A 12,695-nucleotide genomic window follows, 5' to 3' on the forward strand; every position below is an offset into this window, starting at 1 on the left:
TATTCCCGAGAAAAAAAGTTGGCCATATATGGATTTTGTCAATATCTGATCATGTCTTACCAAGTATAGTCACATATGATAATATGATAATTAAATAAAATCATATGATATCATATATGTGTGTGATTTTATTTAATAATCATATTATCATATATAACTATATTTGGCAAGATATGCTTAGATATTGACAAAATCCATATATGGCCAATTTTATATGGACTTTTTTTTCCCGGGTTAATAAATATAATTTTAAAATTCTTGCGACTAACTGGCTTCTGTTATGTTTTTATTGATTTATTTGCTTTACATCCTCAGTCGAATCGATGTAATATCCATCTTAATGAAACAAAGAGATCAATCAGTCATCTTTCAAGTGCCCACATCGCGCAAGAGCTGATCTCTTTGCCATGTTATATAAAGACACAAGTTTTTATGTCTTATATGTCGCTCAAAGCGTTACGTTTAAAAAATCCAAAGAACACAGGTATTCTGGCAAATTATAATTGTAAAGAGAGAATCGAAATGTAAAATAAATCTTATTTTATTATACATTTCTTTGTAATTTTAATTTATTTTTTGTGCAAAAAAAAATATAATTTTTTCAATTTGCAATATATATTTTAAAATCTTTAATTAACCAGAATATTCTGTGCAAAGGAAATAAAAGCCTTGCGGGGGCAGTTCTGCTCTCTGTCTCGTGGCTTTTGGAATTTAATGCAAGGATATGTTGCTTTAAAGATTTTTTTTCGCGAACCTTCTCCTTGACGGTTGTCACTAGTTTTGGCCAGTCGACGATTAGCTCCTGCAAACTTGGCCTGCGCTGAATGTCGAAGATGTCCTGCATGCCCGACACACACACATTATAGTTAATGCACTCTTATAGCCAATAGCGATCGATCAAAGAACTCTGATTTAGAAAAAAAATTGTTAAAAAAGATTTTTATAAATATTTGTTTACAAAATATTTATAAAAAAGAGATTTGAGAAGAAAGAGAAAAATGAACTGATTTTTTTAATTGTAACGCGCTTTTTATATGTGAAACATTCTAATTAGATATTTGAAATTACGAAATTGAGTATGTCAGAGTTCTTATCTTTTACTACGATAAAGTTCTACGCGTTTAGAGATAATGCTTTCCCTTCAATGAGGAATGTCACACATGCAGTGGATTTGGAAAGTAGTCAATTTTATCATACGTTTTATTAACAGTTCATGTTTTCTTTCTTCCGCTATAGGCTTTTTAGTTACGTTAATAGTAGTTGCTTGTTAATGGAAAAATGTAATGATATGGTATAAACATATACGACCAACCCTCAATATAAACACGATAAATCTATAATATAATTTTTATATAGTTTTTATAAAGAATCTCAAATATTAATCTTGCGTGTGAATTTTTATCAATGCAAGTTAAATTAAATTATCTGAAATTTAATTAACAATTTAAAACTGTTTAATCACGTAAATTGAGAGAGGTTGTAGCTCTTACAGCATTAACTCTAAACCATACATGTACATAAAAGTGCATATATTAAAGATAAAAAAGAAAGTTACATCGCTTGTGTGCGATAAAGGTAGAGGAAAAATGGAGAACTTTGATTGACACAGTTAAAATTTATTCTCGCGAGAATAGAATTCCTATTCTTCTAATAACAGTCTGGATTTGGTAATTTTTTAATTATCCTCAGAAGTCTAGTAATTTATTTAATTTATTAACGTTAAAAAATGCAGAAGGTGAATTCCGATGTCTCGTCAGTGGTCAAGTACTCGTCATCGTTATATTGTCATCATCATTTCGGGATTTACTAAATAAGATTGTTGAAAAAAAACCTTGAGCCAGCTCCAGTTACTTTCACCCTTCCTGACTAGAGAAATTCGAATGATCTCCACACCCCCCGCCATGATCACTATATCCTCGCCTTCTTGAAACCAGCTCGGTCCATGTAGGTCACTTTGTGACGACGACTGAGAGGACAGAGGTATAGAAAGAAGAGAAGAAGAGAAGAAGAAAAAAGAACGAACAAAATACAAAGTACATTTCGAGATTTTGGAGATAGACTATCGTGTAAGTTTTAGCAGATAAGCAGGGTGTTTAATCTTGTAAAAAAATTCCCTGAAAATGCTTAGATTTTCCAGGTAATTTTGTTCAAAATTTCAAGTAAAAACAATATTTTCAAAACTTTTTTAATACAACTTTTTCTAAAATAAATTTTTTTATTACATACATTTTCTAATGTTTTTTATTCGTAGAAAGGAAAAACAAAGAGCCTTAAGCATTTCTTATCAAATTTTAAGCGCTTAGGAGTTTCACAATATTTATATAAAAAGTTCTATGAGTAAAAAAATTATTAGAATATTAATTAAACAAATTAAATTGCCAAATAAACGCAGATCATATTTCAATAATTCTATTGATTGATGAGATGTGTTATTCTTCGTTATTTTGTAATTATTTTTAATTTCTAGAGAAAAAGAGTTCTATACATCAAAATTAGAATATTTATTAAACAAATTACAAAATAGATCGCCCGAAATGCCGAAATAATCACTTTTAATTTCCAGAGAGGTTTCTATGCGTAAAAATTATTACAATATATTTATTACACAAATTAGATTAAGAGACACCAAACATACAAGTACTGATTGTGAGATGAGACACTGGTCATATTTCGAATGTTCTATCGACTTTAAATGAGATTTCATGTTATTTTTTGTGTCATTCTGCAATCACTTGTATTTTCTGAATAAAGTATAGATATGCGTAAAAATTATTAATATATTTATTAAACAAATTAAATTTCGAAACGCCTGTATAACATGAATCTCGTTTACGTTTAATACCTCGACGATCTAATTTATATTAGATAATTATATAATTTATATAATTATCTAATATAATACTCTAATAATTTTTAAGCATAAAACTTTTTGTAGAACTATTGCAGCATTCTCAAGTGCTTAAAATCTGACTAGAATGCTAAAAAAATTGTTGAAGAGCAAAGTGAAATATATCATGAACCTGGCGTCTCCGTTTGTCTCGATTATTTCCGGTTTATCTTTTAATGACCAGCACTATGTGTTTAATCTATATATCAAGAATTCTTAAAAATATAGCCAAAACTTAACAATTATGAGTTTCTACAAAATGAGACACCAGTTTTATATACGGCTGACTGTTTACAAGATAAAAAGCAAAATTATCAAAAATAGAATTTTCGAAAAAATTCCTTGAATCCCAATAAAATTCCATGAGATTTCCCTGATTTTTCTAGACAAATACAAAAGAAATCCCTAAATATTCCCGGTTTTCCATGTTTTCTAGGGAGTAGACACCCTGATAAGGCAGTAAAATTTTTATGCTAAATAAAAAAAAAATTAGGCGTTCCTTTAATTAATCATCTGTCAAAAAATGTCGACCTGTAACTTTATTTCAAAATAAAAAAAAAAGATGAAAAAATTTTATTAAATAGAAACGCACGTCTTAAATCTTGTAATATAATTAACTTAAAATTAATAAGGAAAAGAATTTTCCAAAGAAAAAGAAACGCGGATATTTCAATAGGCGTTAAATTTATGTTATTATCGCTATATCACCTGATCTCAAGCTGTTAATAGCTGAAATTGCATTCGCACATCCACGTTATGTGCACCGATGATATGCGATTGTAAGTATGATGTGTAACCAACTCCTCTTAAAGAATATCACGCGATACAGTTCAGATTAAACCTATCTTAAAGTCAGTAACATTCGTATAAATTAATTCCATTAGCGTTCTACGTCAATTAAAAACTTATTAAATTTCTTACTGATTAAATACTGTTTATATCATAGTTTGCATGTACGAGTATGTGTATATATATGTATTTTTCACGATCAACAAGAATACGTACCCTTTCCACCTTCTTTAACGCCGGCATGGGCTTCTCGACTTCTTTCAAATCCACCTTCTCTTGTTCACCCTCATCCCGTGCCCATTTTTGGTACTTTCTTTTCTTCAACATAGTACGGAAGTCCATGCCACTGGCGTCTATCATAAGATTCGTTCGAAATTAAAATTTCGGGTATTAATGCAATTTTTGTGCTGCTACGTTGTACTAAATATTAAATTTAAAAAATAAATATAATACAGTGTGTATTAGAATGTTTCTTAATAATTGTAGATAAAAAATATTACAATTATAGGTAAAATGTGAAATAAAAATGCATGACATATAAATATTTCTTATCGAATTTTTAATCTTCGTATAAATATGTCGATAAATTAACTTACCGGAAACATAGAGCTGCATCTCGGCAGAATCTTCGCCATGGATGTTATTCACGACGATCTTATAAGTGCCCTCATCGTTGGGCTTCGTCTTCCTCATACAGAGGGTGATCGTGTTGGTCTCCGTGTCCGTGAGGAACTTGAAGCGGCCACCCTCGATGATCTCGGTGATGCCCTTATAGAACTTGAAAGTTGGCGCGGGTGTACCCTCCACCGCGACGGTGAGATACGCCGTCGAGTCTGCAAAGAATGTCAATATAAATACATTCTTCTTTATTAAACCGCGAAATTATTACATGATAATTAAAAATAGTAGTTATAATAATTATACAATAAATACATTTACAATTTTATATTAATATATGTAATATTGAGAAAAAAAAATTGAAAACAATATTATTTACAGTCGTAAATACCGTACATGATATTATATTAGAATTTCAGAATAAATTCCTTTTAAAACATTGAAATCTATGGATCTAACGAGGAACAAAACGCATTACCTTCGACGGCGGAGTACGACTCCTGGACATCGACGATCTGGGGTGGTCCAGCTGGTCCAACATCTCGCAGAGGTGTGCTAGGCTGATTGATCTTATTCTCGAGGTCCGCCACGCTGGGTCTTCTGATGTCCGCTGTGCTCGGACGACGACGCTGCGCCATTCGAATAAGTATGTTAGCAAACTTGTATGCGCCCTTTACCCCTTTTGGGTTCGACATAGACATTCGACAATAAACTTTCGAATGAAAGCAAAAAAATTTGAAGCAAGACGCAACACGGTAACTTCCGTTCGATTTTAATTATAATTGATTTTATTTCGAATAAATTCGCAGAATCAGAAAATGTAAATTTTAATTTGTATAATTAATGAATATTATTACATCGAAAGTGATTAATAATTATATTGACTTATTTTTTAAAAGCAAATATATCTTTCAATTTTGATTTTAATACTTCGTATTGATAAAAATTAATTTACACAATTTTATTTTTCAACATTTTTTTTTTTGTAAAAAAAAAAAAAGATAATTCAAAAAAACACTAAAACGGAAGATACCTTTGTCGTTCGAAAAATCTGCAGCTCATGCGAGCATTCGCATGAAAGCATTTCTACATTTAATCATTACTTACGTTTATTTACTATCTACATTACTTACATTACTATTACATTTATTTTACTATCGTAAGTTATCGTTATTTACAATTAATAATTAATTCACATTATTAGTCAGCGTTACAATCGTTAATTCACTGTGTATTAGCCACAAAAGTCGGGTAAGAGTTAATAGGATTAATGACAATATGCCACAATAATGTCCTTTTCAGGATATGCATTGATTAGCAGACGGATATGTGATATGTGAATAATTTTGATGATTTTTCCGACTTCTGTAATAACTTTTCCAACTCTGTAGCCACTGCGATTTCAAGGGTTTTGCTTGTTTACTTTTAACAAAAGTGATTCTAACTTCAACAAAAATAAACAGACTGTATTTAACTGTATTTTCAATATTTCATTTTTATATATTATAATATTCTAATTTATATAGAGATTTTTTTGTAGAATGTCAACTTGTAGCCTTCATTTTTGTTTCTCTTTGTTTGTAAAAAAATATTTTAAATATTAAGGTATTAGTTAATTAAATAAGAATCCCTTGAATACGCACAGTCGGTGAAAAAAATACAAAGGAGACATATTAATAACATGAATGAGGAAATGCAGAAAGCAGAAGAGCGTAAACGAAGGTCTCTTTTAAAATTAAGATATCCAATCCAACAATAAAAGACAAGGATGAATACAATACTAGGGTTAACATTTTTTTACGCTTCTCCTGCTTTCAATCCTAAAGATGAATGAGGAATTCATTTGGTCGATGGTGAAACGTGTGAATTTTTGAACGATGTTATGAGCACGCGATACTTTTGTGCGTCGATGATACATATTTGTTGTGCGTAAAAACTTGACAAAAGTGTATTTGTCACGATGCCGATGCGTGAATCGCGAAGCTAGAGTGCGAATCACAAATACGTGTGAGATGAAAATTTGAAGCCCTGGTACATAGTAGTTAATCATTATTTACATAAAATCATCGTCGGTCAAGAGACTTTTAAGGCGAGATTACATCAGAAGGGATAACTTTATGCCAAAGATAAAGAGCAAGATACAATTATATCTTTTATTTAATTATAATACTAAAAATAAAAAATATATCATTATATTTGTATTCACTAATAATGTAAATGTATCATTATTTTTATCCCTTCTAATGTAATTTATTTTATGATAATGAATTACAGTGTCGTTAGCGATGTTCTTGATTTCTTTTCGCAAATATATAATAGCTATCGATGTTAGACATAAAGATACAGAAACACATAAAGGGAGACGAAAACGAAAGATATAGAAGTTTGGAAAGAAAAGAAAGAAAGACAGAAACGTGGATTCGAAGTAATGAATATGATATGGATGGTCATTTTTACTGTTTGATGATGCTAATGCAAAAATGATTGCTTACTCTGTGAACCGATCTGATCCTCGTTACGTCAACTATGTAAATTGCCGTTCGTCTAACGGGAAACTCTCAATGATTAGGATTATTTACAAAGAGGCACATTATAGTAAAATATCTACACGACGCGTGCACAATTACGATGCCACATTTACGAATCGAACAGAATTTATCTCTCATTCTTAAAGTAACATCGTACTTGTTGCGATAAAAGTGAGAATATTTCGATCGAATCTACTTGACACATATAGTGTGAGCACGATGGATATGTTTACACCTATACATAAAAAATTCTACACGAATAAGTTATTTCACACATATATCTCTGACATTTATATATATATATATTTATATGTAGGGGCAAACCGCTCGATCTCAAATCTATCGCAGTGGTATGCAAAATTGCATAACCGATATACTTAAATTTCCAACTTTGACTTTTTGTTCGGCAAAGCAAATTTATTCGTAACATTTCGCAAATTATATACAATCTACAAATAATTTCACGGATATAAATTACTTTTTATTAGCAACGCAAATGATTGTAATTATATATTAAATTGATCAAAATCATTGTAGAAAATTTTTTAAATATTTTAATTTTTTCTTTAATATATACATACATCGCACCACGACAGGTCTGATATCGAGTCGCACTGTGACTACTTGATTTTTAATGGTGGTAGGTTTTACATAAATAATTTGTTAATCTAAATAACAATGAAAAACTGGTAAGAAATATGTCAATAATTTTGTTTTACCCCGATTATTACAAGTAATACAAGCTAATGCCAATCTTACCACCATTATACATTCATATCTAAACTGCATCTACAGAGCCGCATAAAATGTACAGGTGTATCCGCTCGAACTAATAAGCACAATTTCCACAACGCGGTCACGACGAGCTTATTCAAACACTCCGCGTTGGATCGATCTATATTTATATATGTGTGCATATTTAATTTTAATCAGGAATTTTGAAAAAGGCTAATAGTTTGCATATATAAATCGACACAATGCGAGAGCGCCATTTAAAAGCACATCGTCGGCGTTGATTTTCGCGACAAGTGCTCTTTGCAAAATATTTATAAACATATATAGGCTTCGAATAATATCCAAAAAGTTTGTTCACCAAATTTTTTTTTTTTGACTCATTCGATGAACGATTTCTCCTTAACAAAAAATATTGTATAAAGGAAGTAACAAATCTCTGCGTTGTGAAAAATTTTATTTTTTAATTAAGCTTAATCAAATTTTGACAAAATTTTAATTTTAAATTTATATATATGTATATATTTTTTTTGTTAAAATATAATCGTTCCTCGATTATTAATCAATCGGCAAACAAAATTTTCAAATGTTATTCGAAAACATTCTGTATAAATAATTTCCAAATTTGAAGCACGCAATAAATATAAGAAAAAAAAAATATCGAGATAACATACGTATAAAAATGTACAAGATATAAAATAATAATATAAAAATATGCATATGCGTACACGCACAACAGAGACATTGTGCTAACCTCTTTGTCTTGCAGCGCGCCTGGTCGGCCGGACTTAGTCTGTGTGTGGTGCGTGAAAAAACAAAAAAAATGAGATAGAGACAGAGGTAGAGACACAGAAAGGGGGACAGAGTAAGATTAGAGTTCGAATTCGGGGGGGGGGGAAACGGCGGTTCACATGAGGTGAACTCGTATAGAGGGGGGCTGTTCGATGCGAGGGGATGAGGAGGCGTCTTTATCAATGTGAAAGAAAAAAAGAACTCAGATTATTGATCAGTGAATTATTTGCCAACGTACTCTTTCAAGAACATGTAAGAAGTATTAAATCGATATTATAAAGTTGCGATATATTAAACCGCATTTGGGGGTTGAAAAAGTAGCGGCTAGCGTGTTTACAATAGCGGCAGCAGCAGCAACAACAATCTCAAAAAATTCAGTCAACAAAAAATGTTGCAGAATTATTTTTTTTATTATTATTAATATCATCATCATCATCATCCCTCATTATCGTCATCATTATCATTATTATTATTATTAATATTATTATTGCCGTCCCGCGGTAACGCGTAGCGTTGCTTTTGCCTCTCTCACTGGGGTCTTCGTCGCCGATTATGTTTTAGTTTTCGTTTAGTTGGGTTTTCATTATTTTTTATCTTTCTGGGTCGGGGAGGGTTGGGGGCGGCGAGGCAAGGGGGTAAAAAAATACGTCGCTCAAAACAGAGACAAAAAATCGCGTGGGCATTGGGGGCGGGGGGGGGGGCGGGGGGGGCGCAGAAAAATTCAAAAATACAAAATTGATGATCGAGGACCAATGAAAAAAAAAAAGAACAGTGCAAGATATAATACAGAAGATTGCTGGTGAGACGATACTTTGAGCAGGTAAGCTTTGTGTTATAGCGAACACAAATCTCACCTTTGCGTCCAACACTTCACCGGGCCGTAACTTTCCCAACTGTAAAAATCACACATAAGGGTCAGGTAATTGACGTGATTGCTCGTCATCGTGGAGATTTTCTCTTTATCGCCTGTCGACGCGACTTGTTAACTTTTCCCGATACATTTAAAATAGGACGGACTCTTATTAATATTTATTTCCCTTTATATTTTAAAACGCAATTTACGCGAGAAGCAAAATCGGAAAAAAGAAAAAAAAAAACAAAAACGTTCCTGCATGCTTGCCTGGCCATCTGTTAAAAATTAAGGAGCGATTCGATTCTTCTCGCCGAGTTGAGTTAGGGGCTGTTTTTATTATTCTCTCGAAATTCGGCAGAATTTCGATGATAAGTCCAGGGGCTTTGAAAGGGCTGTAGGGGAAAGAGAGAGTGAGATCGAAAAGAAAAGGTAGATTGTAGAAGACGAACACAATCAGGAAGGGTTGATGAACTATTCGAGGCTAGCCTTACCGACGTTCCGACAGCTTGTGCGTATGCATTTCTTTGCGGTGCATTATTACACGACAGTGCGATTGGGCGGTGCACGATGCCAGCTGATACGCCAGTGTTTAAATGCAACCAAATCGATAGTATCATTGTGTGCGTGATTACACGAGAGACACATGTCTCTCTAGTCGTCGTTCACAAGAATAATCTGAGAACTGCATCTCGGTTATCTCAAACTTACTATCATCTTACATCAGGAACATTAATAATTGTACGTCACAAGTTTTACATAATTTTATTATTTATTGTTTAAACAAAATTTCTAATATAATTATTATCAATTTTCTTTAATTTACTACTAGTACTCTGAAAGATGATCAATATTTAAGTTCGAGATAATCGATTAGAGAAGCAAGGGTGCATCAATGATTTATCATCAGGTCGCAAGATTATCTTAATAGACAGTTATTGTTGTACATTTATATAATAAAATATTTATATGCATAAAATAAGAATAAATTTTATTTATAAAAAAAAATAAAAATTTTACTTGAGTTCGACTCGTAGCTCGCTCTTTTATTCTCGTATGGACAACAGTGTCGGCGAATCTGTCTGATTCACGAATCGTTAGGCCCAGCAATAATTCAATTCCGTTTGATAATGATTGTACGTTGGCAGAAGGAGGTAACAAGTGCCTTACCAGACGCCTAAGTTGTCAGAAGTGATTCAAACATCGTGTCGCGTTGCTCGGGACATTTATTAACGCTGATGTCTGTCTACGGTGACGGAATGCTTGCCAAGATTCGGTGATCTACGAGTCGAAATGTAAGCCAGGGGGCTCGAAACCTTGTAATGCGAATGATTAATCACGAGTCGACGCGCCCTGACTTCCTCCGAGATGCTCCCTTTGTCTCATATTATTAATTAATTTATTAATATTATTATTATTATTGTCAAGAGTTGCGAAGAGGATAGTGTGCATAGAGACTCGGTTGCAACAGATCCGTGCCAAGTGCAGAGGTGCATTCGATTTTTATGAGCTGAATCAAGTCCCGAATTAAGTGCGTTGAAACATCGAAGAGGACACGTGCAAGAAAGTTTCACCTCGATATCTTCCATTTCACTGAATTATAAAATAACCCAGTGCTTCGGAAAATTTATTCTACATAAAAATTTACATTTTACAAATATATTTTTCAATGACAAAAAATGGTGAAACCTTCTCGCACGTATGCGTGTGCACGCTGTCGCCAGGAATTTAATCGTTTATTTTTGACGCTCCCTCTTACTTGTTAATTAATTGATCAAATTATTGTCGTTGTAAAGTGAGCTGTTAAATTCGAGGCGACGCGTGCGAATTTCGTGCATCGTGTGCCGTAAAATACGATCACAGTGAGTAAACAGTAGTAATGTGAGCAGGCAAGATCAAGCGAAGAGAATTATAGATATTGATCGTGATTTGATAATTAAAAACATGTTGGATAATTAATTTTCTTTCGCAAATGTTTGAATTAATTCTCTTTGCGCGATATTCCAGCGAGTGTGTGTGTGAGAGAGAGAAAGAGAGAGAGAGAGAGAGAGAAAAAAAAAGAGAGAAAGAGAGTGTGCGAGCTAGAAGGATAAGTCGAATAAGTGCATTTGGTAGTCGAGTAAGGTTGCAGACGAGGCATTCGCTTCCACATTTGTTCTTTTTTTTTTCAGCGATTTATCTCTCACCTTGCGCTCGTCCACCACCTCGCCGGGACGAAGCTTCCTATGCTCCTATGGACCAAATCTCTATTAACCACTACTGCTAGGTAAACTGCAATGGTGTGTGTATGTGTGTACGTATGTATGATGCTGAAATCATGTCTACATCGTTTAATATGATCGTTTTAATTGGTCGAAATACGTTCCACCGCTGTCGCGGACATATCGAAGCGCGTTCCTCTGTATGCTTTATCTTTATCTTGAATCCGAACCAAGTCTCGGGAAATATGTAAGCTAAAATTAATTGTATCAAAGGTGCTGCGTCTGCTTAATTTTAGTAACTTTAATTAATAATGTTCTGCTATTTTCATTTGTGAAAAACATACTTCTGGTCTCTTATAACAGAGCGAAACTAAAAATACATTCGCCGCGATTTTGTTATGATAATCATTATTCGGAAAGAAGAGAGGAAAGATTGTTTAAAAACAAATTTTTATCTTATATAAAGTATCGAATATATCTTTCGCGGGAACGCCTTCGATCAGTCTCGCGTTCAGCTAAAATAATACCACGTGATCGGCAATTATCCGTGTTTCTTCGACGTTCTCTTCTGGAAGTTTAGCTCTTCGGGTTCTCGCTTTTCGCGAGTCGATGCGCACCGATCTCGGATGTCCTCGATATTACAACTCGAAGAGATCGCTCTTCATTTCGTTCCCATTTTCTTTTCCCGAAGGAAAAACGCCTCTACTGGCGTTCGACGGGATTCGATTTCTTTTTCCGAGGAAGACGGGAGAGGGAAGGAATATGCTTCAGAAGCTGGCAAGAACTTTGGATCTCTCGCTTGGTATAAAGGGTTCTAATCTAAATCTCACGCCTTGCTGACACTAAACGCGACGTGCATCGCTCGACGAACTCGTCGTCGGGGAGATTCACGTCGGCGCGTATCTATCACTAAGTACCATCACGAGTACGATCACTAAATCATCACTGACTTACACTCTACGAAATCCAAAAAAAAAGCTACAAAAAAGATCCTAACAGTAGCCGACCAGCAGTAGCCAATCGTCTACTTAGTCGTTCAAATATTTTACTCATTAATTGTCTACCTGGACTTGTACGAGCGTTTTGCACTCTTAAATATATCTATTTATCTATGATATAGCATATACTATATCGTAAAACAGTTCATAATTATGTATATTAAATTAATTCACAAAACATATATAAAACTTGTATCAAAAATATAAATTATTCGATTAGAATGAACCTGTTTCCAATAAATCAAAATTTACATACGTTGTTACACATTACACTATTAATTGAGATATATATTTAAATTT

At 33.1% G+C, this 12,695-nt stretch overlaps 1 protein-coding gene across 24 annotated transcripts in view; it reads right to left on the reverse strand.

Moving 5' to 3' along the window:
• Positions 1-12,695, reverse strand: part of Bent (projectin protein bent) — a 97,376-nt gene that overhangs the window by 43,076 nt on the left and 41,605 nt on the right. For 19 of the 24 annotated variants that reach the window (XM_072900489.1, XM_072900487.1, XM_072900486.1 and 16 more), the window contains 6 exons: positions 11,383-11,427; positions 9,201-9,239; positions 8,309-8,347; positions 4,773-4,923; positions 4,273-4,509; positions 3,893-4,029 (listed from right to left, as the gene is read on the reverse strand). In XM_072900489.1, the coding sequence (XP_072756590.1) occupies positions 3,893-4,029; positions 4,273-4,509; positions 4,773-4,923; positions 8,309-8,347; positions 9,201-9,239; positions 11,383-11,427 (648 nt within the window). The remainder of the gene's footprint in view (positions 1-3,892; positions 4,030-4,272; positions 4,510-4,772; positions 4,924-8,308; positions 8,348-9,200; positions 9,240-11,382; positions 11,428-12,695) is intronic. The other 5 variants (XM_072900505.1, XM_072900504.1, XM_072900501.1 and 2 more) reach the window with 4 other exon arrangements.

The sequence above is a fragment of the Anoplolepis gracilipes genome, chromosome 10 (assembly GCF_047496725.1).
Source record: "Anoplolepis gracilipes chromosome 10, ASM4749672v1, whole genome shotgun sequence".
Classification (NCBI taxonomy): domain Eukaryota; kingdom Metazoa; phylum Arthropoda; class Insecta; order Hymenoptera; family Formicidae; genus Anoplolepis; species Anoplolepis gracilipes.